This window comes from Manduca sexta, chromosome 6 (assembly GCF_014839805.1).
Source record: "Manduca sexta isolate Smith_Timp_Sample1 chromosome 6, JHU_Msex_v1.0, whole genome shotgun sequence".
Taxonomy (NCBI): domain Eukaryota; kingdom Metazoa; phylum Arthropoda; class Insecta; order Lepidoptera; family Sphingidae; genus Manduca; species Manduca sexta.
The window spans coordinates 6,588,535-6,614,859 of NC_051120.1; the positions used below are offsets into that span (position 1 = coordinate 6,588,535).

The 26,325-nt window shown below is 33.8% G+C and overlaps 2 protein-coding genes across 2 annotated transcripts; one reads left to right on the forward strand and one right to left on the reverse strand.

Annotated features, from left to right (window-relative positions):
* Positions 1–200: 200 nt before the first annotated feature.
* LOC115448244 (uncharacterized abhydrolase domain-containing protein DDB_G0269086) lies at positions 201–1,958 on the reverse strand. Its single transcript, XM_030175617.2, has 5 exons — positions 1,941–1,958; positions 1,741–1,858; positions 1,234–1,408; positions 838–1,031; positions 201–445 (listed from the first exon to the last, which is right to left on the reverse strand). The coding sequence occupies exons 1-5, from the start codon at positions 1,956–1,958 to the stop codon at positions 267–269; spliced, it is 684 nt and encodes a 227-aa protein (XP_030031477.1). The 3' UTR covers positions 201–266.
* Positions 1,959–3,718: 1,760 nt separating this feature from the next.
* On the forward strand, positions 3,719–25,336 carry LOC115448232 (mitochondrial glutamate carrier 1). Its single transcript, XM_030175595.2, has 8 exons — positions 3,719–3,895; positions 4,253–4,317; positions 16,647–16,781; positions 19,385–19,534; positions 20,568–20,701; positions 21,231–21,426; positions 21,825–21,965; positions 22,451–25,336. Exons 2-8 carry the CDS (start codon positions 4,271–4,273, stop codon positions 22,587–22,589), a joined length of 942 nt encoding a protein of 313 aa, XP_030031455.1. The 5' UTR covers positions 3,719–3,895; positions 4,253–4,270; the 3' UTR covers positions 22,590–25,336.
* Positions 25,337–26,325: the final 989 nt, after the last annotated feature.

A 26,325-nucleotide genomic window follows, 5' to 3' on the forward strand; every position in this document is an offset into this window, starting at 1 on the left:
ATACGAACAAGCCCTCAGATAAATCAAAAAGTTTAGAGTGAGCAAAACTTATTTTAGGTGTAACCTATATAATATTCTTACGCATTCATAACTTCTATGTTTATATATTTAAAAAGAATAAATATAACAAACAAATTATTCATCATTTACTAACTTTACAACCAATCTGGATCTTTAAAAAAATTATACATAAAAATCTTACAAAGTATCAATTGTCATATCAGCCATTTGCACGTGTAGGTAACAAAATCATCAATCATTTGAACCTAAGCCCAAGCCCAAGGTCCAGCTGACGGGGTCCAGCCAGAAGCCCAAGGTTTAGCTGTCCAGTCAGGAACCTGGGGTCGGAGAGCGGCCGCGGCGGCAGTAGCGGCGTGTTGAGCTGCCCCCGCTGCACCCGCCGCGCCGGAGCTTTGAATTACCGACAGCTTCAAGGCTTCAATGTCTGTTGGATGTTAATTCGGTATTAGGTAGTGTAGGTACTATTTTCAAAACACGTCATGAGCTGGCTCTACATATTGGCTTATTAGTTGAGAGAATATCGTAAACCTCAATAATTTGGTACCAGTCTAATTTTAAAATGTTTTTACTTGTTTTCCATACCTACTATATACTTAATCCTACTTAATTATGAAAATAAACATCTCATATTAATTGTCTATTAATCTTCGCGGATTAGTGGTAAATTAAAAATACCAATAAAAGTAGAATCTTTGTAATAGTAACCAGCATTCAGTAGTGAGCAGATCTCAAATTCGATTCTTAGATTAGACTTTGGATCCCGTTTATTTCTCATAATATTGTTACGTAAGAATGAAATTATTGGACTTATACTACCGGCGCTTTGAAGTCTAGCAGCCTGGCTGCTAGCTGCCCTTTGAATAGCCTTAGCGGCAGCGGCTTCCCTGGACGCGGCGATTTTTTGTGCGACTGCTACTCGAGCCTTGGCTGCGGCAAGCTGTGCCTGTGCCTGAACCGCCGACTGAGCAGCGTCTAATGCGTGTGCACGAGCATTTCTTGCTGCTTCCTCACTAAAAAAAAATATGCATATTATAGGCATAACTACTTGACTAAAGCTTCAGTTAATTTCAATTTGAATATATGATATTTTGTTGTGAGTCACATAATATGTATCTTACAAAAATACAGTGAATGTAACACAAGAAAATAAATTCAATATGTTCCATTTATAGAAGGTAGCCTATTTACATAATTAAAAATGAATGACAAAACCTTTTGTGAGCAGCATGTGCAGCAGCCGCCTCCTTGGCACTGGCAACACTTTGTTGCTGCAGAGCGGCATGCTTCGCCGCTGAGACTTCATGTTGTGCTGCCATGACCGCTGCAGCCGCAGCTTTTGCAGCTGCAATGGCACCTGCTACATCGGAGCTAGAGTCAGCTGAAGAACCTACAATTAATAAAAAAAAATGTTTGGTAATCTCTTGTCTACTGCGCTGTTGCATATGATGGGTTGACACTATAATAGAGGTAAAATATCGTAATTCTGAATCACATGCATCACTGATTTTTAGCAAAAAAAAATCCTAGCCTTTCGATGGCTAAAAAAGGCCGAATTCGAAACTTAATAAGACAATTTTGGTCCTTCGTGCTAGATATACGCAACTCTGCAGTTAAAGATATAAACAATTGTTGCGTTTATTTTTAATAATGCAATAAAAGAATACAGATCTATGGATGGATAATAGGACTATCTTAGGTAATTGTAATTTGTAACCTTACCGTGTTCTTGAACCCACCCTCCCGCGCTAGACCAGCCGGCCGGTTCCCAAGTAACCAAACTTCTTTTGTCTGGCTTTGTGCTAGCAGATACTGCTGCCAAAGCAATGAGTACTGAAACCTGTAAAGGACAATGCGCATTATAATATTTATTAACATTACAAATAAGTACAAAATATTATTTATTATCATTGTATACTAACCAAGGTATTGAAACTCATTTTGTGTTGTTTGTTATGTTGGTTCAACGAATGTTGTGATGACTTGAGAACTCATCGGACGTTTTATATGGTTCAATACGGAAAAGCGTTGTAGAAAGGGAACAATTTGATACCTTCAAGCTACCTAATTGACAGAATTTAAGTGGTGCGCACAAGCCTCGTTATCGAAAGTTCTGTGCTTGTGAGTTGTGACCACACCTATTGTATTACGATGGTTGTATCGTAACAGCAAAATTAAATGAAATTATGATATTTTTGCCTTTCTGTGGCCCATTTACCTAGTTGAGTTTATTTTTACAAATGGATTCAAAATTTTCTCAATGTTTTTTCACAACTATGTTTCCGGCAAATTATTTATAATTTACGTTTTACATTTGGATTGACGGAGGGGAGCGAGGTTCCGCTATTTAATACGTAGCTCCCTTACCTAATAGAGTTAGCAAGGTATTGTACCTACTGTTATATTTTTTTTACCCGCAAAGAATTTGGTTATGTTGGCTTTGGCATTGAGATAGTAAACATCTGGCGAAGGCTAGGTCCAGTCCCTAAAGCTACTACACCTTACATCAACATACCAATCCATTAGTGCTAGTTTCATATCGCTCTAGTAAGAAATACACTATGCAATATGCATTATGTATGACAAATTAATGCAAACACCTCTGCGCAATGATGCCCAGAAGCGCACCAAAACACGTTACCGAGGGATGAAGCCTAACCAAGCACACTGCCATTAAGCCCAGGCTAATAAAAAACTAAGAATTTATATTTTTATTTCGTATAGGAGGTACCTACATGTTTTTTTAATAATTGACTATTTGTCGTCGAGACAATATTTATATATCTATGTGATATGTGATTGTTCGTCGGAACTATGTAGTTGAACGTAAATAGGTGGATACCGGGTAGGTACGTATAAGAAACAATCGCTTCCACCTTTCACAATAGTTATGGAAGACATAAGACCTAATATTTGTTCTATAAAGGTACATACAACATACACATCCACGTTTTATAAACCCAAATGGGTAGACATTAGCGCCACTAGTATAAATACTCTGTGGTAAATACCTACTTTTCGTCATGTCACAAATTCCAGTGTCCAGGCTGGGAGACCTCAGCATGTGATAGTCGTACCGTAGTATAATTATGCCTCCGAGGCGGTCATATTTTAAAGTAGCTTTGACTCGCGACTTCGCCTGCGTGAAAGTTTTCTGGGATAAAAGTTCCGCAGCCATTTACAGCGCACGCAACAGAAAATCTTAAAAAGAATAAATTTTATTCGTTTTGAAATATTTTTTATGGATAGTCCGCATCTATATTCACAGCGTGATGTTATATAGCTTGTAGCCTTCCTCTATAAATTGGCTATCCATGGGGCTATCTAACAGTTTTTTAATTCGAAGCAGTAAGTAGTTACTGAGATAAGCATTCAAACAAACAACCAAACTCTTTAGCTTTATATAAGTATAGATTCATGTGAGGGTAACTATTATTCCCATGATACCTACAAGCAAGAACACCGAACTTGAATAATAAGGTACCTATATAAAGTAAAATTCCATGATAACTCGATATGAAAATGTAAAGTACTCTATTAGTTTTTTTGTTTTAATTTAGGTGCTTTTAAACATAACGCATTGAACTACAAAATAGAATAAATAGACTCTAAAAATGAATTAGACATTTTTTTTGTATAATCGACTAAAACGCCCGCATCTTGCTCTCAGCTTATATGATTTGTTTTGTGGCAATACCACGTACTAAACGTCTTTTTCGCAAATCAATCAAAATCAGCTTTCTGTTCCGTCAGTGCTCCGGTCTACAATTTCAGTAGATTTTTTTAACATTTCGCATATAAATCCAATATGTTTTAGTAAAAGTTTAATTGTGAAAAATATTACCATTCCGAAAATTTAAAACTCTATCCTCCATAGGTAAGTGTTATTTGATTACGTAAAACTAAAATATTTTTCATTTATATAGGCTCTAAAAATGTAGCAGTTCATGTAAAAACGATTTTTTCGGAAATAGGTATGTCGGAAAAGATTAGTAACATAAAATGTAATTATAAAATAGCACCATGCATTCAAATATTGATCAATCTAATTTACGTAGTAATAGTTTATTGATTTATTATTCGTCATGTAAATGTCCTCTTCTATTTTTGTCGTAAAAATCTATTTTGATAAAGAATGGAGGATGTTTATGTGTTGTTTGCCAAAAATGTTCATTCATATCAGAACGCATACCTTTCGACGGTTCTATAAATATTGTTTTAATTATATGTCCAGATCCGAAAATCTACAACCATGAGTCAAGCACAAGCACAAGTCGCCCAACCACCAGCAAAGTTTTCGTAAGTAAAAATTATAAAGTATATAAAAAGTTTTTAATAATTTAAATAATTACTATGCTAGTCAGTATCCATACTACACTAAAGCAATTTCATGTTTTTTGTTGTATTATGTAATATTTTTAAAAATTTGTGGTACTAATGTTATTTATATACGACATGTGACCCCAGAGGCCATGAGTTCAACTTTAACATCAAAATTAATAACATAACACTGATTTAATAATTATGAAAATTTTCAATTATACAGTTAGTACAAAAGTAAATATGGAAATATGACAAATTATCACAATTATGACTCAATAATTTGATACTAACAACAATGTTTTATTATGGATGAGAAACTGTGAGAAAGGGACCTCCTTTCTCCTTGTTTAAAATTAAAATCAAATTAAAACTACTTGTTGGTAATTGATGTCAAATTATTATTATTTATTCAGGATCAGACTATTATGTAAATTATTCATTCAGTTTTATAATTGAATTAGACTCTATTTAAATTATGAGAAATTAATCAGGCTATATTTCTACAGAGGAGACTAACTATCCCATTCATACTGTTATTAATTAATGAATAGGTGGAAATTGTTGAAAATAATATTTTATTTGTAAAACAACTTAAAAAAATATTTTTTCCCAAAAACTTTTAAAAGTAGGTTATCTTGTCTAAAAAATCTTTTTCATTTTAATATAATCTATAGTAAGGTTTTAATAATTATTTTTTATTTAATTATACAAAGTCTACAATGTGGATCATGCCTACCGAGATTCCCCTACATTTTAATTGATGTTTATTATCATACTATTATCTGCTTGGCATTGTTACAACATTTTCATATGTCATGACCCATTTTTCTGTACATTTGTTTATTGTGTGGAAAGTAAATATACTATGCTGTTTGTCTGTAAATAAAACAATTAAAATACTCACACATAGTTTAAACTGGCTGTAGTAAATGGATGTATTATTCATAATGTATCCAGTAGCCTTGCTATGTCTAGTTAAAATTACTATGTAAATTGTATTATGTTGCTTTACATATTCTTGCAACAAAAAATACAAAGTACTTTTATTTGGTGAATGAAAATCCTGTTTAAGAAATGTTTTATGGTGTGTGTGAGTTTTGCGTATTTATATGCTCATTGAAGTTTACACTTATAATGCTGCCAGTTATTTTTTTTTTATTTTGTAGAATATTAAACACAAGTAAAATAAAATATATTTTTATCATTTTCATCCAATGGTTGTCTAGGTAGAGATCGCCTCGAGCGATAAGACTGCCAATTGTACAGCCGGTTTTTAAATTATTTCCACCATATGTATAATTATACAACCCAAACAACTTAATTATGCACATCACCAGAATGCCTTATGCAACCTCTCTCCCGCTTCGGACATTTATAGATATCACTTACCAGTAGGCGAGCAGCATGCTTATCTTGTCATTTAATTTTATTTTTTCTAAAAACTAATGCACATAATTGACTTCTTTAACTAATGGCGAGGTGAACAGTTAAGTCTCAAGAGTCTATAGAGCACAGGCTATACATCTATAGAATATATATTATAAACTGAACACTCCACTGTAAAATGTAAATATATTCAACTTAGAAACTATAATCTTTACAGCATGTGTAAGTGATAAGAAAATTACCAATAAATTAGGTTTTTTTAAAGCTAGCTATACAACCCTTTGTATCTTACTTTTATGGCAAGAGTAGCTCGTCATTGTAACCAAAGCCAAGAGGACGCGGTCTAGTGTTTTAATGCACTACACAGTCGTCTCAAGCCGCTCCGCCCCGGCCTAAAGCGTTACAAGGGCGCGGGATGCATTCATTGATGTGAGTAGGGAGATGTTGAACATATAGTACAACATTATGTTGATTCTTAACTAAAGTTATTGCGTTTTTAAAGTTGTTTTTATATAGAAAGGCCCAACGACTGGGAATTGCAATCCAGCAATCCGCCGGATCTGGAGAGTTTTGAGATCTATGGAATCCGATCCGGTACTGTTGGCTGGATACTGAATTTGGAAATTTAAAAATACATCTTGTCGGTTGGCTACTAACTTAAGCGATATTTATTTCGAATAATTTAGACTAAGTTCAAAAAACGGAAAAATATGTGTTGACTCCAAATATGTATAAATCTCAATGTTGCGACCTTCGATATGGTACAGACATACCGATTCCGATTTAAAAAAAACGTAACGGTAATATAAGATGCTAGTTTCCGTATTTATTTTAAAGAAGTAAAAATTTGGAAAATACAGGTACAATCGGCCAAGTTCACGCTCGACCACCCTAAGGGTGAAAATAACTTGGCAAAAAAATTTTACTACGTTTGGGAGGTGGGGCTTGGGATCAATTGCATAGATCGATATTAGTCGTTGGCCTGCTGGCTACTTGCAATGACGTTACGTAACACCACCGAACCGCTGCTGAGTGTATAATAGAAAACGAAATTAAAATTGATGCGCGCACGTCTCTGCTATGACGATAATTCCTATACTTGTAAGATGCATATCGTCGGATTAAAGAACGTATTAACAAAAGTTTTATAGTTTGGAGACAATCGCGATTTACAGTGTTTTTATTGTTTAATTTTTGGCATTATCTATTAATAAATGAGAAACGACATTACGTTAGTTATTTTATATTATATTATGTGTCTGATTACCTTCTTTTTATGTTTTAACAAACCAAAGTTTATGTTGTATTCAAAAAATATTAATTTTAAACCAATGTCTGTCATATATTTTGTCACAACTGTATTTTGTAAGTAAATTATGATTAGCTACTTTTTAAGCCGTTTTGATTTAGTTTTTGGTCTCTTTAAACCCATAGTCTATAATTAATTTATTAAATAAATTTAATGGCTGCATATTATGATTGAATTTTGAATCGTAAAAATAAAACAGTTCAGTTTATTCAATTCGTTCAGTTTATTCGATTCATATTATAATCATAAATCATAGATAATAGATTTCATTATTTGAATTATTATGTTATTTAATTTCAAAAACTTAGACGATAACATTTTATTCCAATCTCTGTATTTACAAATATGTAATATTGACCTAAAATAATTAGCTTCTTGAAGATACTGATTTTTTTTAAATTTCCTCTTAATGATCTATTTTTATCTTAAATATGAATAGTTTTTTAGTTAATAACGAAATACCTTTTTTCCATCCAAATTTGAACTAGTTAACTTTTTGAAGTAGTTAATTGGACTATTTATCGGTATGCAACGATTATTATTTATTGAATTTGAGGCGAGTTTAAAGATTTTATGTGTAGGCGGTAATTTGCTTTTATTGCTTTTATTAGAGTAATATTGAAAGGCCAACATTTTTATTGCTGCAGATGTTGTTTGAAAAATATAAATATTTCACATAAAAATGGTTTGTTAAAAAGCGCATTTTTATGAATGTTTGTATTGACGCCGGTTTTACGTGGACGCATTTATCGTTAAACTGAGTATATTTTTATGCTATTGAATTTAGAGGCATTTAAAGATTATAAGTTGATTGATGATGCGTTGATTTGAATTCTTATTTCAGTAATATTTGCAAGGCTAACATTTTATTGCTGCACATGTCCACTTTGTAAACTTTAGTTACTTTCTTTAGCCAATTATTTAGTTTTCGCTCAGTTAAAACTCAAAGCCTATAATCAATTTACAGTTATTGAATTTATTATTGGATTTAATAGCTGCATATTATGATTGAATTTTTAAATTGTAAAATTTACTTGAATAGTTCAGTTTATTTAATTTTTTCAATCGAATGATTGATAACAATGATTTATGATTATGTGAAAACATAATCATAAATCATTGTTATTCATTACTCATTATTAGAAATTGATATTTTTCTCCAAATTCTTTATGCTTTTTTGAACATTTTATTTACTTTTTAAAGGACATGTCCGCTTTTTGTATGGGCGCTGGTTTTTTGTTTCGAATAAATTCCAACCAACCTCAAACTAATTGAATAATAATGTGCCAAAAATTAGTAACTTGGAGTCATTAAATAATAATTTTAGACCCTTCATTGATAAGAAAAATAAGAAAGAAAAGTCATGGCTGAGTAATTCATACAAATAATTTCACGATTCGTCAAAAGATATAACTACCTGTTTTTTTTTTTTACATAAGTAAGTGTTATTATTATCATTTACGGATATAAAGGGAAAAATTTAAAAAATAAGAAAATTTGAAAAAAAAAATATTTGCAGTAAGTAATTATTTTCAGAGATAACTAAACAAGATTTTTGATTACTTAACTTTTTCGGGATGCCTTCCAAATGTAATAACGTTTATATTTGCAGAGTTCATTTTAAGTGTAATATTTAAAGTAAATAATTTTTTAAATCTCACAATCAAATCTTTCAAATAAAATGATTTATTTCAATAGGCTCGTTTTGTGAAACAGTCGATGAGGCTCACGCACATATCGCTACGATATATAATTATCAAAAGTTAAAATCGAATATAGTAGATAATATATTTGCAACACCAATAAATAATGAGATACACATGTAAAATGAAATTTCGTAGAAAGTCTATGTAAATAAAACACATTTTTTTTGTTACTTCAGTGATATGATTTAATTGTATTCATTACAAGTTTGATACGCTCAGCAGGCAGGTTGAGTTGAGGGTGCGCACTGGATCAGTCAGCGATGGAGATGACCGTCTCTCGATGGATACATCGAGAGACGGTGATTCTCTGTAATACAATTAAATTATATATTAATTACTAAAATCTATTATTATAATAATATTTTAACGTAATGACTACAGTGCCAACACAATAAAATTTATATGGGAGCAGAACGCCTGTGCGGTCGACACAAAATACGTGGGTTAAGTACGAAATAATCCATATTAAGTAAAAAAAAAATCTGATCTATTTTCCATAATTGCACACATTTTATTGAGATAAAAATCCCAAATTGCATTTAATCGGATTGTAATTCTACTTTAATTTAAGTGCTACATATTATGTTGTTATAAAAGAAACAATAATAACAGAAACCTCTGGGTAGAACTTAAACGTCTATAAACGGATCTTACAAATGCGCCGACATAGTTGATTACTCTAGTAAGAAATCATAATACCACTACTTAAAATCTTTAAACTCATCTAAATTCAATAAAGAATGGACGCCGCTTTCCGATAAAGGCGTCGACGTGGAACCGGGGTTAATAAAAACATAAAAAATTTCGTGCTCTAACAAAGACCCTTTTTATGTGAAATATTTACACTTTTTAAACTGCACATGTGCAGCAATAAAAGTGTTGGCCTTGCAATATTACTGTAATAAAAACAAATTACCGCCTATACATAAATTATTTAAACTCGTCTATATTTTTGGCATCAAATAATAATTTTTAATAATGGGGACAGAATTTCAGGCGTTGTGACTTTTTTTAATTGGAAATTTTCTCCTTATCTCTTAAATATTAATATTTTTTAAGTTATCAAAGAACCTCTTTATCCTCTTAATAACAATTGTATTTTTTAAGTGCCAATGAACACTAAAGATTATTTTTCAAGACGACATCTCAAATCGAATGAGCTATCAATCATATGTTTTGGAATACACAAATTGACACCTTTTTGAGCTTATTGACTGGACTAAAAGGCTTACCGGCCTGTCATAATATGTTCCCAACATTAAACTAGTGATTACTATTAAAACTCGACGGTAAAAGTTACGCTAAATGCTACTGCTGTTTTAATATCGAAAACTCTGAATTCTTAACTGAAGTCAAGAAAAGATAGGTAACACCTATAACTATAGTGAGCATACCCGCCGAAGTAGTTTATTTTTGCATTGAGTACTTTTTAGTTTTTCAATTATAATTTTTTTTTATATTTTTACATTACATTATACGTAAAACAACTTAAATAACATACTACAAAGATTACTATAAGTTTGATTAATAGCACTATGTTAATTTTTTGGCAAAAAAAAAACACACCAATGACAGTAATCATATTTGACCCTACGATAGATAGGATAACTTAAGGATTAATATAAAATATAATAAGTAGCATATTTAAGTCCGTTTTTCACAATTAAAGGTATAAGTATTCATCAAAACTCAATAATATTATAATAACTTATATTTAAAAGAGCTTAAAAAGGAGGTAGTTTATATTGGCTTTAAATATAATTAATTATGATGACCAATAATTAAAAAAAAGCCATAAACCGCTATTTTCTCAAAACGAAAATATTAATTATTAGTTCTCTGCGCTGACGATCTTTTTCCCACGCATATTAACATCTACTAGTTAAAATTAATATTAAAATATTTATCGAGTATAGTATGACTGATTTACTTACCGTAAGATTTAATTCACGGAATATATAATCTATGGTGCAGTAGTCACAGGACAGGTCGGCGACTAAGTAATCAAGCTTCCAGTAAACGAACATAAGTCTACGTAGTGGCAAGATATCGATGGCCGTAAACGAAAAATAATTGTGAGCAAAATGTTACTCAATAGTTGCGTGCGCGTCGTCAATCAGTAAAATACAACTATAGTAAACAATAAGAGTTATCTGCTGTTCCTTTCGCACAACTCCAAAACTGTCGTAATTGGTGAAATATGAGACAGGGGCGTGTCTAAATATCTCGGGACATTAGACCGGTCAAGCAAAATGTATTTGGAAGTGTACTAGCACGAACTTGGCCGATTGTACGTCTTGGTATATTTAATTCAGAATATGTGCGGACTCGCTCTCTTGAAAGTGGGGTTTAATGGATGATTTCTTAGAGCATAAACATTTATTTAACGAACTTTGTACACTCACTTACGTTACTATCTTAGAAGTACATCTTGGATATTAGAATGAATAAATAAAATAGTTGTGTCTGCAATCCGAACGGATTCGGCTGGTTTGAAAACCGTGCCGAATTGAAATCCGTGCATGACCCAAAAACAAAATTAATCCAAAATGGATACTGCGGATGATCTTAGATTACAGAAGTTACACTATAACACTGGCTGGTATGAGATATGAAAATCCTATACCTATACTCTAGACTCCGTAATCTTGAAATAGGTATATAAAAACAATTCAAATCTGATATCTCCAACCATTGTTAGACTCGTACATAAATAAATTAATTTAAATGCTGTCTACAATGTTTTTAATAAGTCATTAAGTAGAAGGCCGTTTGTTCAGTCACATCTTACAAATCAGTAGTTTAAATTGTAACTCATTTCCAATAAATAGGAGTAATATTAGTATACACTAAAGGTGGATGAAAACATCGTGAGGAAACCTGCACATCTGAGAAGTTCTCTATAGGAATTTTGAAGGTGTGAGAAGTCTACCAATACGCACTAGGCCAGCGTGGTGGACTAAGGCCTAATCCCTCTCAGTAGTAGAAGAGGCTCGTGCTCAGTAGTGGGCAAGTATATAATACAGGGCTGATATTATTATATTATTAACGGTGGATACCCACAATTATGTTTAATTTATCAATTTGAGTACGAGATTTTGTTTGTGTTATATCACTGATTTCACCAGTGGCGTAGTTGGCCATAGAGAGGCCCTATAGCCACATTTATTGGCTCTTCCAGTGCCGGATTTATACTTTCCTAAAGTAAAGGCCACTTACTCAGTTTGTACCGCCCCGCATGCCCCGCGTCTTGAGGGTCTACTTCGAAATATTGCGATGAATCGATCGGATTCATCGTCGAATCCGTCATCGGATCCGTAACACTTCGTACTAACAAAATGTGCGATCCGCCATCCGAAACTACGGATTTCGTTTTTCGAAATAGACCCTCAGATGCCTGTTGCGCGGAAGCAAAAAAATGATTTTCAAGTTAAGTACCCTCTTAAGTTTCGCATAAAGAATAAAAGGGGCCCCTGAAGCTCGGGGAACCGGTATAATTCACACGACTGATAGCGGTAACTACATCTCTGGATTTCACACTTCTTTCTTAAACCGAATAAGTTCGTTTGACAAATCTATTATGATGGCCTAGTTAATTATGTGCAATATTAGCCGTTAACTGATCCGCAAACAATCAAGTCCATGCTTTGGCGTTGGTGTTGTAATGTAATGTAATTGGTCCCATACCTATAGCAATAGTTTGCCTGTATCGCATTATTAAGATCTTACATACACATTGGTTTTAAAGATGTTCGTAAGATAATCTTGAGGATTTTGGTTCACAATTAAAAGGAATTAGTCGCAATTATTTCGCACCTAAGTCTGTAGTAAACACTATTGTGAATAAGTATTTTTATATCATTAAAAAATTCAAAAAATATATAGAAAGATACGAAAACCGAAACAACATACACAACATCACGCATTTTATCCCCGAAGGGGTATGCAAAGGCGCAACCAGGGCACCCACTTTTCGCCAAGTGTATTCCGTCTCATCATGTGATAGGGGGCGAGCCTATCGCCATATCAGGTACAAATTCCAGGCTTCGGGCCGATACTGAGCAGAAAAACCCAAATATCACTTTGTCCGACCCGGGATTCGAACCCAGGACCTCAGAGCGCTGCCGTATCGCGCGTGCAGTACAACCTACGCCACCGAGGCAGTCATGAAACAGACATTGAAATAAAACTATTTTGCGGATTTTATCGGCGGTAAAGTAGTTTTATTTCAATGTCTAGCATTCGCGTAAATATAAGAATTTATTATGAAAATGGACTTCTATAGTTCACAAATCATATTATTATCTCAGTTATATATCGTTGTCGAAATGCGTTTTATAGTTGTTTGTTACAATCTTTGCATTTTATATCACGTAAGCCCTTAATCCACACGCCACCCCATCAAGATAAAAATTACTTACATTTGTTGATCTATACGAAATTATTTAGGTTTACGAGTTACCAACTGTGTTGTGACGTTTAATTCTAAAAATATAATAAAATCACGATTTTCGTGCCCGCGTTAAATATTTTTAATAACAATAACTGGAAAACGCGAAGAATAGGTAACAAAACGTAAAACAATAACTTTTGTTATTTTGTCTGTTTGGGCAAATGTAGGTTGGTGTATCACGCCAAAACCCATCATTGGATTCATAATCTAATAACTGAAGGATTTAAGCTTTATTTTGTTTATATTCAATATTTGCTCGCCGTTTTTCCTCCGTGGAAATCTTTTTATAAAGAAATGTTCCACTGTGTACTTTTTTCAGGATAAAACTACTCTATGCTAATTCATTAGTGTCCAGGGCTTGATGTTTTGCATTCATTCCGCGCCTAGACGGCATAAATTTAGTAAATCGTAATGTTATACATTTTCGTTACATAAGGATCTAATAACTATGAGTCCAGTGCGATTAAATCTATACTAATATTTAAGCTGAATAGATTGTTTGTTTGAACGCGCTAATCTCATGAACATGAATACACTACTCCTCAGTTCTATAGGCTACCGTTTATCCCGGAAAGACTTATTCCCGCGGGTGCAGGTTGCAGCAATAGCCATTAAATAATAATCGTTCAGTGTACTTGAAGAAGGTAGAGTCGGTACAGAAACTATTGTTTTAACGCGCTAAGCTCTAAAATAACGTATTGGACTGAAAATTCTATAGTAATTGGATGCTATGCAACTTTATATCTTGCAATTGGTGACCCAGACATAGTCGCGAGTAAAACTAGTACATAATAAAATGCTATAATTTTATAAGTTGACAAACAGAAAATCGCCTTTAATACCATTGCACAACATTGTGTAAAAGATACACGATTATGCTAATTTAATTTAACGAAAATATATTCCATTAAAAACAACATACACTAAAAAGAGTTGGAAGAAATCATCGATAGGTATATGATGGAACTACGTTACTATTTTATAATATCGCTTAATAGCTTTTGCTCGCGGCTTCGCCTTTACTTTCCCAGGATAGAATGTAGCCTAAAACCTTCCCAGGGTCTTATCTATCTATCTGTCTCCAAGCCAAATTTCATAAAAATTCGTTTGTAGATTTTGAGAAAATCGATAACTCACAGACAGACAGAAAAGGGGACTTTGTTTTATAATACATACATATGTATAGATAGATAGTCACAGAATACACCGCTGAGTGAATGATAAACGAACAATATATCCGGCGAACGTATACGAAGGGTTCAAATTGCTGTGTCACTATCAATAGCAAGGATTGGCCTCGATTCAAGTTTGCACTGTGATCGCTTTTACGTCATAAGGTCTTCGTGTAACACGACTCTATATAACATACATAATTAACGATATGGGATAGGAACGAATGGCTGTAAACATAGGCGTAGCTAGTAGCTACCGTGCCCAGCCCAAGGATCTTATTCCCTGACAGTGTAAACTCGTAACATACCCCTGTTACGTCATCTTCGTGAAATTAGCGTGGATTAGTATTCTGTATGATAATTTCTATTGTCATAAATGCAACGCAGTACGTTACGTACGCACTATCAATATAAGAACTGGCCAACAAAATGATTAAATATGCAATTATAAAGAATTGGAAGTCGTTTTGGTATTTTATATTTCATATTCTCCAGCCTGTTTTAATCAACGCGAAGTGCCAAGCAGCTGATGTTTGCGGCATCCTTTTCCTTAGTGGTCCTGGGCGAGGTCCTAGATACGAGAAAATAGGTCCCCGATTAAAACAATTTGATAGAATGCTAAGATGCATTGATTAACCAGGGTGGTGACTTAAAATAAAAAGGTCTTTTGTTGGACATTGCGCGAGGTTTCTCGTCTAAGTGCGAATCCCCGGGCGGTTATATACATATATGTATTAGGCGGGATACCCACCCTCCGCCCTATCCGCCCAAAGCCGCCACTATGTTTATATCTCTAAATACACTCATTTCTATAAGCAATACAAACAGTCAACACCATCCCAGATCTTTGTATTGCATAAAAGTGGAAGCTACGGGACGACGAGGCACAGGTCGCCGTGAAACATTAGTTGTTTATTTTCATAATGGCCAGTAATTTAGTTTAATGTCTACAATGTCCTTCAAACTGAAATACAATAGTGCTGGTATAATACTGTTTGGCGTCTCGACAGAAATTTGTTAATATCTATATATGACATTCCAGCTGGGTTATGACCTAAATGAGACCTACCAGGCTACCGTCTAAGTAGCTAGGTAATCGAGTTTTTCAAAAAAATAAATGTACGCAACGAAATAGTTTTTATGGAATATTGTTACTGAAAATTCTGTCTCATCCGCCTTTTTTGTTTGTCTTAACCCGTGAGGTAGCTGAATGTTTGCCGGCAAACATTGACAGCTACGCGTGTGACGGAAAAATAACCTTATTATGTAGTATATATGTAGTATATAAGGTTATAATCCCGTGACACACGCAAATGTCATGTAGCTGTCTTGGCTCGCCGGCGATTCACGAGAGACCAAGAGTTAATACATTCGTTCTGTCAAATAATAGATGAAATAAATGTAACATTTCTTAAAAACTATTTCGTTGCGTACATTTATTTCGTGAAATACTCATTATCACTATGGTTAGGTGTGTGAATAAAAACTAAATAAATTAGGTGTTACTTACTTTTTGTCATCCCAAATATCGTGTGTAAGTTACTGCTAGCCTTAAAAATACATCTCTCTCTATGGAGAATCATGTCTAAATTGTATTAGAAAAAATCGTAGATACAGCCTTAGCTGACCAAAGAATCGAACCGAGGACTTTCTGGGCCATAGTAATACTCTAATAAGATTGCAAACAAAATACAAAACAAAACGGGAATATCGGCTTGTACAAAGAAACTGCCGAGCGTATTTTTTTTATTTTCCAAGATAAGTTGATATCCGACGTTACATCACGGCCGACATGGCAACGCTTTCGCGACGTACCGTTTTATCTTGGATCGATTCTTACTGTCGCCGATAGGGGAAATAATGCATAACGCTGAACTGAAAATGCAAATAAAACATAGGGAGTAGTATTGGTGATCGAAACAACCATAATAGTTTAGTAATGGAATCTTTACTAATATTATTAAGAAGGAAAGTTTGTAGTTTTGTAGGGATTCAACTCTGAAACTGCTGACTAATTTAGGAAACTACACTGCTTCTGAGTGCTATAGACAACGTTTTAAACCGGAAAAACTTTTACATGCGGACGGATCCGCTGCAAAAAGCTAGTCATTTATCTTCGAAGAGGTAAACAAAAACGTAACTATGAGGATGTTGCTAGTGCTATCATTGAACTTAGCCAAGATTATTACAAACTGAAATATATCTTCGAAAATTACGCACAACTCGTCATAAGATATAAATACGATAGACTTAAGATAACAGGTAATTTTATTTCCAGATTACTACCAAAGATAATAAATGGCGGGATTGCCGGTATCGTTGGCGTGTCGGTGGTGTTCCCGCTGGACCTGGTCAAGACCCGGCTTCAGAACCAAACGGTCGGCCCGAAGGGAGAGAAACAGTACAAAAGCATGTGAGTATAACTTTTCGTAAGATTAATTATGTCTCATGTTTACGCGAAGGTTAGACATTTAAATAAAACCCCTTCAGAGAAAATTATAAAATCCGTAAAATAATTTTATTTACACTTTCGTCATTTTTTACAGCTATTATACCATTTCCTGCGAATTAAAAGCAAAAAAAAAGCAATGTCTCCTACATGATATGCATGTTTATTATTATTATTTTTTATATTTGAGTGTTATAAAGAGAGGCGATAAAATTAATTATATATTATAATGGTTTGTCTTGTAACTAGTTTTGCTCACGGCTCCGCCCGCATCAGTATCTATAATGGGAATCTATTCCTTATGATATTTTTTTAGCGGTTGCAATAAACTGTATTCATATATATTTCAAGTTGGTATAGTACATGAGATAAGCTATGTGAGAGGCAATTGCGTTTTATATTATCAATAACAATATACAATAACTATTAAGATTGATTTTATAATTTTATATTATTCAATAAATATCGCTAAAGATAATGCAATATTGGCCACATTGCCCTATTTTCACGGTTATAAGAGTCATTACAACACTAGGTTAATTGCCGTAGCGACATTTTATAAATAGCTTCAATTAGTGCGATAAAAATAACATGTTATTAACCTATAACGCTTTGGATCGTACGATCGAGGTGTTCATTTTTAACCGACTTCAAAAAAGTAGGAGGTTCTCAATTCGGCTGTATGTTAATTTTTTATTTTTTGTTGTGTGTTTGTTACGCAATTACTCCGCCAATTGTGGACTAATTTAAACTTCTTTTTTTGTTCGAAAGGAAATACTTCTGAAGTAGTCCCACAGTCACTAGGTTAGAATCTGATAATTGGATCCAGGAGAAATCGAGGGCGACCCTCAAATTTGATAGGCCAACACATCGTTTTTTGTAAAGAATGTACTCAACTACATTTAAAAAAACAACATAGTAAGACTACTTCGGTGACGTAGTTGTATTACGGTACGGCTGCAGTGTTGAGGTCTCGGATTCGATCACCAGGTCGGGCAAAGTGATATTGGGTTTACTTACTCAGTGTCAGCCCGGAGTCTCGAATTTGTGCTCGATATGACGATAGGCTCGCCGTTTATCACAACATGGGACAGAATACTCACGGCGAAAAGTGTGTGCACCACTTGCGCCTCTGCCTATCCTCTCAGGGACAAAAGGCGTGAGTATATATCGAAATAAGGTAGATCTTGGGGACGATTACGGTTTCTTTTACTAAAAGTATATTTTACTATACGCATTGGCCAAGATGTAGGCCCCTCACAATTGTCAATGAGTGATTCATTTATATTGGCTCGCATCGGCGATAGAGTTGACGCGCTGCCAATAAATCCTCTTGGATATTATTTATGATTCGTAGTATTGATATATTTTGCATGGCAATTACTACTTGCGTCGCCAGCGAGACTTTGTAAGACTCTTAGCTATAAAAACAAGATATTATTGGGCGCATTAATATGAAAGAAGACAACTTAGAGCCAATTTTGTTATTGCCAATTTAAGCAAATCGTGTTTATATACATACTTTGAATCATTTTGCTCGTTAGAGTTTGGCTCGTTAAACTTTTTTAAATAGATGAAACTGTTTACAACCCACGAGGAGTTAATTTAGTTTTACAAATGATGTATGTTACGTAGCTACAGCATGAAATCCATTACGCGTATCGTTTTCAGAGAAATATAAAACGATTCTTGAGTATTACCTACCTTTAAGGCTTGCTTGTATTAAGAAATTGAAATTGTATAATTAATTTATAATAAGCGATATTCAAATACAAATTGATTAAAACTGTTTTTCATATACAAATAAAACCTACTTGTGAAATATTGAGTAAAAGATATATTTACACTTTTAACATAAGGGTAGACATGGCGCAACAACAGCAACCGCTTTTGGTCGTGTGAATTCCGTCACATGATGTGATAGGGAGCGAATCTATTGCCGAACCAAGCACAAATTCCAGATTCCATACTGATACGGAGCAAAAAATCCAATATCAAATAACCCAACTCGGAGATTAAATACTAGATTTCAGCTACGCTACTATGCCAGTAAGGGCTGGCACATATATGGCGGAGCGCAGCGCAAAGAATTTTTTTGCTGCCAAACTATGATCGACATTGTCTTCATTAAGATAATATTTTCAATCCATAACACAAGAAGAAATTGCATTAGATTGTTGTGTTAATTGATTTTGAATATTAATTCACTTTCGCTCCGCTGCGCCATTTCTGCGCCGGCCCTAAGGCAGTTATTCTTTTGAACTAAAATGCAATGAAAATAATGATTTATGTTTGTGTGAATGTAACTCACTTTTCGGACGACCAACACAGTCTCCCCGTGACAATGAAGGCGTGTTCGAATCGTCAGGAGAAAATTATCACAAAACCGCGATAAAATCCGAAAAATAGTTTTATTTCAACGTAAAGTAAATGTTTTTATTTTCTTAATTATAATATTAAATACCGCGATAAAATCCGAACAATAGTTTTATTTTTAACCGATTTCAAAAAAGGAGGAGGTTATTGATTCGAGGTGTATTGTTTTTAATGTAATTATTTTCTTAAAGGTTGGACTGCTTCAAGAAGACGTACGCGGCGGAGGGCTACTTCGGCATGTACCGCGGTTCCGCCGTCAATATAATTCTCATCACGCCAGAGAAGGCCATCAAGCTCGCCGCTAACGACATGTTCCGACACTATCTCACGTTACCTGATGGGTATGATTAATCATTTCTTATCATAACTACACGGAATTCTATCGCATAATGTTCGCAATGATAAGTGTCAATTTTAAATTTCTTTTTATATTTAAAATGATTGCCTACCGTGTAAACTGATATTATATCTATATTTAAAGGTTGCTTGCATTTCTATTCTTGTTTAGGTGTGTTAAATATGATTTCCTAGTAACGAATTTGTATATATGATTTGGTTTAAAAAAAATAATTACGGCCGATTTCATTGGCCGCCATTTTCAATAAACGATCCCAATAGTATTTTTCGATCTATCAGAAAAATTGATCTATCAGGGCCAATATTATTTTGATTGATTCATTCTTGGAATCGGATTAAAGATTGAGATTGGGATCGGTTATTGAAAACAGCTGTAAAAAATCCAAATCGACAACTTCGGATAAATGTCAAAAATAAACCGATCAAAAGTCAGCTAATAATAAATATATCAAACGATGTTTTTGATTGGTTCATTTTAGCTATCGATCAGAAACTAGCAAATTTGACCGTTTATTGAAGTCGGCAGGTTGACACAACAATTTTATTGATAGATTCTGTAAGGCCAGAAACATTCATTGAAGTGTGTACTCAATAATCTATCAATTCGATAGGTGTTTGATTGCCTATTGAGGTCTATTACGTTAATTCACTGGGAAGTTGTTGAAGGTTATACTATATGTATAAGCTCACGCTTTTATTTACGAAAGGATAGGCTGATTTGTTACGAGTGCACCACGCCATTTGTTCTTCAACTCTTCTATTGATCTTTGCTTTACTTGATGTAAGAGTAACCTATCTTTATATTGGTAAGAATCATGTAGGTGATTGATCTTTGTTTTTTTAAATCTAAAACTCATTTTGATACTATAGTATTTTTTTCATATACTGACCTACTGCTTAGACAGGGCTCCCTTTATTACTAAAACACTAGCCCTTAGTTCATCACTAGTGCGTATCTTGGCAATATTCATAAATCGTCACACAAACATGAATTGTCAATATGTTTTTGTTTATCAGATCGTTGCCAGTTTTACGCCAAATGGTAGCGGGTGGTCTAGCAGGCGCGTGCCAGATCGTCATCACGACTCCCATGGAGCTTCTCAAAATACAGATGCAGGACGCTGGACGTGTCGCCGCGCAGGCTAAAGCGGGTTTGTTATATTTGCACTACCATTGGCCGTTTTTAATTTTCTAATTTTAATTTTCGATTCCATTCCGAAAATTGACCAATCAAAATACGTCATTTGAAGCTTGCCGTAAAAACTTTGTTGTGATTGGTCCATTTTCGTGATAGATTGGAAAAACCGTTTGGAATGGTTTATTGAAAACGGCGGTGTACTGTTCAAAATGAAAATTGCAATTTGGGTATAAGTATTTATAATTATGGAATTTATAGAATATCGTTCGCCTTCAGTTAAGTTTTTTGTTACGAGATCATCATCATCATCATCATTAGTCACATAAAGTCCACTGCTGAAAATAAGCCTCCCCCAAAGATTTCCAGACGGACCTTTCAAAAGCGGCCTGTATCCAGCATGTTGTTAAGAGATACCCGATGAATATTTGAACTAGAAGTAGTGAGTAGTGGGATTAGCACTATTATTGAATTAAGCCTACCTTCTTATAATTTCAGAAGACGTGTACCTGTTAAGTTGAAATAGTAATGTACATTGTCCACAGAGGGACGCACAATCCAGCGCATCACAGCACTAGAACTCACCAAGAAGCTGCTGAGGGAGCGAGGTATCTTCGGGCTGTACAAGGGCGTGACGGCGACGGCGGCGCGCGACGTGTCCTTCAGCGTGGTGTACTTCCCGCTGTTCGCCACGCTCAACGACCTCGGGCCCAAGGAGCCTAGTGGACACACACCTTTCTGGTAAGTGGTAAGCGGCTCTTCGTGTAACAGACGGCAATTTGAGCCCACTAACGTATAATAAAATTCCCCGCTACGTATGTGTGTGAAGTATTCCATAATTTAAGGGTTCTTAACTGACGGCATTATTAAACCAGTCTGTGTACGTTGGAATGTTTCTTCGACTGTAAAACGTTATAGATAATGGAAGTCTCTCTCGGAATATTTTTTATACTTTACATAAATATAAATGAAGACAAAAAATTGTTATTTTACAGAAAATAATAAAAATAAAAAAATGCCATACGGAACCTTTGGTGCGCTAGTCTGACTACAACTTGACCAATTTTATTTAATACATATAAAAATAAATCATCATTGACCCAAATTCAAAACTGATTCCATACATCGTCCATTCTCAGGTGGTCGTTCGTGTCTGGCTGCGCGGCCGGTTCTACGGCAGCGCTGGCCGTCAACCCCATGGACGTGGTGAAGACGCGCATGCAGACTCTCACCAAGGGCACCGGCGAGCGACAGTACTCCTCCATCATGGACTGTGTCGCGTGAGTGTTAACATTGACGATAGTTTACGTCATCATCATTATTGTCAACGCTAAAATTAATAACGAAACTGCAGTGTTAACGTTACCGTTTTTATTGAATATTTCATCAACATTTTGATCCTCATCCTTCTTATTGACAACCTCCCCATCATTATTGAAAACGTCATCGTCAATATCATTATATTCTTATTCATCAATGACATCGTTATCTACAATGCTGTCAGTGACGTTTACAATACTGTCATCTGTAATTATCGCTTACTTAACATCTTTATCGTCATAATGAGCTATACCTTCCCAAGTACAGTAGATCAAGAGGCCTCAGTGGAATTTCATTTAATATTTCGATTCCATTGTAATAAAGAAAGGCGTGTAACGCTATACTGCAATTCTTGTTAACCATATCTCACGCCTTAGATTACAATTCCGTAGCTAGAAAAGGTAATTATTTAGTCATTTTTAAAAAATCTTCTTTTGTATAACAGGAAAACAATGAAGTACGAAGGCCCGACGGCGTTCTTCAAAGGCGGCGCATGCCGTATGATAGTCATCGCCCCGCTCTTTGGTATCGCCCAGGCGGTCTACTACATCGGCATAGCGGAGTACATGCTTGGCTACAAGTAAACTAACATTCAACTAAATAAATATTTTGAGTTCCTCACAAACTCCAAAAGTTGGAACACCATGTACATGGTGTTTATGAACTAGTTTTTGATCAACAATTAAATGTATATACTGAAGTAATAGATATCAATCAAACAGAAAGACAGATTTAAGACATAGTCGAAATTATTTTGTGATTAATTGAATATCTTTGTTTTTAAGTTTAAAGTTGTTTGCGCTGAAGTCTCATGACAAACCTCTTATAATTTTAAATTGTCTATGGTAATGGTCGATATGTGCTCTTATAAATTATCTCCGAAACAATGAGGGGTTAATCCATTGAATTTGTTATATGGTACAACCCATTGTGCTTTCGATAGAGATGTGAAGGGCATAACTATTCCATATCGATAAAAAATAGTATGTGCGCATAAGATGTCGTTAATTTCAATTCATTTTGCTGTCTATAAAAAACAGTTTACACACAATAGAAGTAAATGGTTGTAAGCTAAAAAAGAAATTTAGGTGGCAAAAACAATTTGAAAGAAAATTTGCTATTCTAAATGTAATTTTTAAATTTTAGTTCAGGTACAAAATTGATAAAGGTCGACTTGATTGATAAAGATTAGCTGGGTGCAGGCCATTTCAAACAGGTCAATCTGAAAAGCTTTATTGTAGCCTGTATTCAGCAAAGAATATCTTGAGGCCGATGGTAATAACGAATAAAATTTCGAATTACACCGTTTTTTAATATTGTGAATAAGATTATTTTCCGGTATTTTAATGACATCCTGCGCGTGCGATATAATTAGGCAGATGACATTAATTAATTTAGCATGTAAGACGTGCATTTCTATTGTCACTGGATTCGTTTATTTTGTAACCTTTTGAAGCGTTACGGAGCTCAAGTTTATAATTAATTATTTCTAGTTTCATTTTTAGTAAATGTTAAAGTGATATTATTACTAATTTATTTTTTTGTTGAAATTGTTGCCATATGTTTTTTTTTTATTTTAGTATCATGTTTGTTGAACACATTTTTATACATACTTTGCGAATGTGTTTTCACATAATGCATTTATTGTTAGACGCTGAATGAATTGTGTTATGAATAATATCCTCTTCTGATGGTATACTTCAATTAGCTTTGATGTGTAATGCTAATCAATTATAATAATGACAATAATTACACCTGGTGTGGGTTTAGCTAGGGATGTATTCAATGTTCTAGGATAAATGTATTGATGTCAATTCTAGTTCTTCAAATAATCTAAAAAAAAATGAAATTGTCAATGGAGAATTATTAAACTGTCAATAAAAACACTAGGATTTATTAGTCAGGCTCTGTTTTTTTGAAAATTAAATTTGCGTATGAGTGAAAACCAAAATTAGTAAATATAAAGTCATGTCCTCCATAGTTTTAAAGTGTTTCTATTGGCTCCAATTTAAAATTGTTTCGCAATATCGATATAAATTGGATCAATTTTTAAATCGTAATCTCTATGAATTGTTTTCTTCATAATTATTTTGAATTGGTGCCTAGAAACGTGTATATCATAAAAACAGTGCCAATCATTTGAAATACTGTTATATTAACTCATTTTGAGCATGTCTCCTTTGTTTTTTACAAAAAGACAAAGTTTTGTGTATCATGCATATTTGTCTATATTTTGTAATTATAGCTTCGCTAGTTTACATGAAATACTTTGTGAAGCAATTTGTGCTGTGATTTTATTATATTTACTACCTGTGTATCGGGCCTTTAAGGCACTTTTTTTTAGCAATTAATTATGAACATTTTCAAATACAATACATCTATAATCTTACTTAAAAATCTGTTTTTCTATTACTTATTTCAATAATGAAGCCAATTTTATTAAGGACAAATGGTTAAGGAATTTTGAACTTTAGGTATGGGTAATTCGTTTTTTTCCACTTACTGAACTCATCTTTAAAACCTAATTATGTTATGGCCCGATGCCGTTATTATGAATTGCTTATTAATTCAATGTATTTTAACTCACAGTAATTGCTGCTGATATTTTTTAATCGTAAATGTTCTAAACTAGCCACACGGAATCTGAAGACAACTTGTCTGAATTAGTAGTGGACATAATGTTGAAAAAAATTAAATGTATGTTAGCTAATGGATAATATGGTTTAACTCTTTCACGCATTTCACTCAAACGTTACGTCTTTTAATTGCGATGGACTTTCTATTAGAAAAATGACCGGAAAATTATTGCCAGTGATTCCTTTTGCATGGTCATTTTGATATAGATTGACGAAAAGTACAATATAAAGCGAACTAATTTTTAAACTGCGTGAAAGGGTTAAATATTATAGAAAAAATGTATGTGTGTTATATGTCTATAAATTGTTATGCGAATAGATATCTCATTCAGCTTCGATGGACTTGTTGTGTAGCGCTATGTTTATAAGCACAATTCATCCACAAAAATGTGTCGCTTGCACTTACCGTCCCCATTTGATGACAATAACATATCGTTGTAATATATATTGTTTTTTTTTTGTGTGTCAATTACGATGGATATGCACTTCTAATAGTATTCTTAATCAATGTTGGTATTGTATATGAAATATTGCGGCTAGAATCTTAATAAATTATCGGTGCATTGCTGTATTTGTCATACCATGCCTTTTATTCAATGAAGGGAAATTGTTACATGTTGCATACTATTAACACGCTTTATTATAGTTTTAGATATCTACTAAAATCTTAGACACAATAAAACATTTACCGTGTACTATAGTCCTTTTATTTTGTATTTTAAAATATTTCCAACAGAATATGTAGATATAAATCATCGACGGAATTTAATAATCTAACAGTTACAGGGGTTATGAATAAATATACATACATACTTTATTTTTACTGCACATAACACATTTAAATTCTTCATATCTATATATATAAAAATGAATTGCTGTTCGTTAGTCTCGCTAAAACTCGAGAACGGCTGAACGGATTTATCTTATCTTGGTCTTGAATTATTCGTGGAGGTTTAGGGAAGGTTTAAAAGGTGAGAAAAATTCGAATAATTGCCGGGAAAATCCTCAAAACAGCATTATTCTATTTCCCATACAAACGTTTTCTAACTACTACGTAGAGTCAATTTGAGCTTTATTGCTATTGTATAAAGTTCACTGTTGTCTAAGCAATGTAGGTGTGTTCCTAACATCAAAGCAGTGTGCGTTGGAGCACAGAATATAATAATGTAATGTCGCGTTCTGAAACTCAACAAAAGTGATATCGCGGACCCGACTAAATTGAACAGTCACAAAATTTAATATATCATTAGTTATTTGGTTGGCTTCACGATATTATTTCTTTTGTTTTACTTTAAAATGCATGTTTTCGTTATGGACAATTTTTGAGCTACTTTTGCATATCTATACTTATAATAAATCTGTAGAGAGGTCAATTCTGTACATGAAATATATTTCCAAAATAACTGGGGGTGATTAGGGATCGATACTGATGCCAAAAATGCAATTAGTAAAATTTTTGTCTGTCTGTCTGTATAACCGTTATAGAAACAAAAACTACTCGACGGATTTTAACTTAACTTGGTACAATTATTTTTCATACTCCTGAGCTGGTTATAGTATACTTTTCATCACGCTACAATTAATGGGAGCATAGCAGTGATGGAAAATGTTGGGAAAACGGGAGAAGTTACTCCATTTTTAAGCTTCCGTCATTTCGTGTGCAACCTTAATGGTTAAAAGTTCC

Excerpts from the sequence above, each read along its gene's own strand:
- LOC115448244 (XM_030175617.2), bottom strand. Across the intron at positions 1,032-1,233 it reads GCACATGCTGCTCACAAAAG|TGAGGAAGCAGCAAGAAATG; the intron begins GTTTTGTCATTC and ends ATTTTTTTTTAG. Across the intron at positions 446-837 it reads TGCTAGACTTCAAAGCGCCG|ACATTGAAGCCTTGAAGCTG; the intron begins GTAGTATAAGTC and ends AACATCCAACAG.
- LOC115448232 (XM_030175595.2), top strand. The coding sequence starts at position 4,271 with ATGAGTCAAGCACAAGCACAAGTCGCCCAACCACCAGCAAAGTTTTC. Across the intron at positions 4,318-16,646 it reads CAACCACCAGCAAAGTTTTC|ATTACTACCAAAGATAATAA; the intron begins GTAAGTAAAAAT and ends TTTTATTTCCAG. Across the intron at positions 19,535-20,567 it reads TATCTCACGTTACCTGATGG|ATCGTTGCCAGTTTTACGCC; the intron begins GTATGATTAATC and ends TTTGTTTATCAG.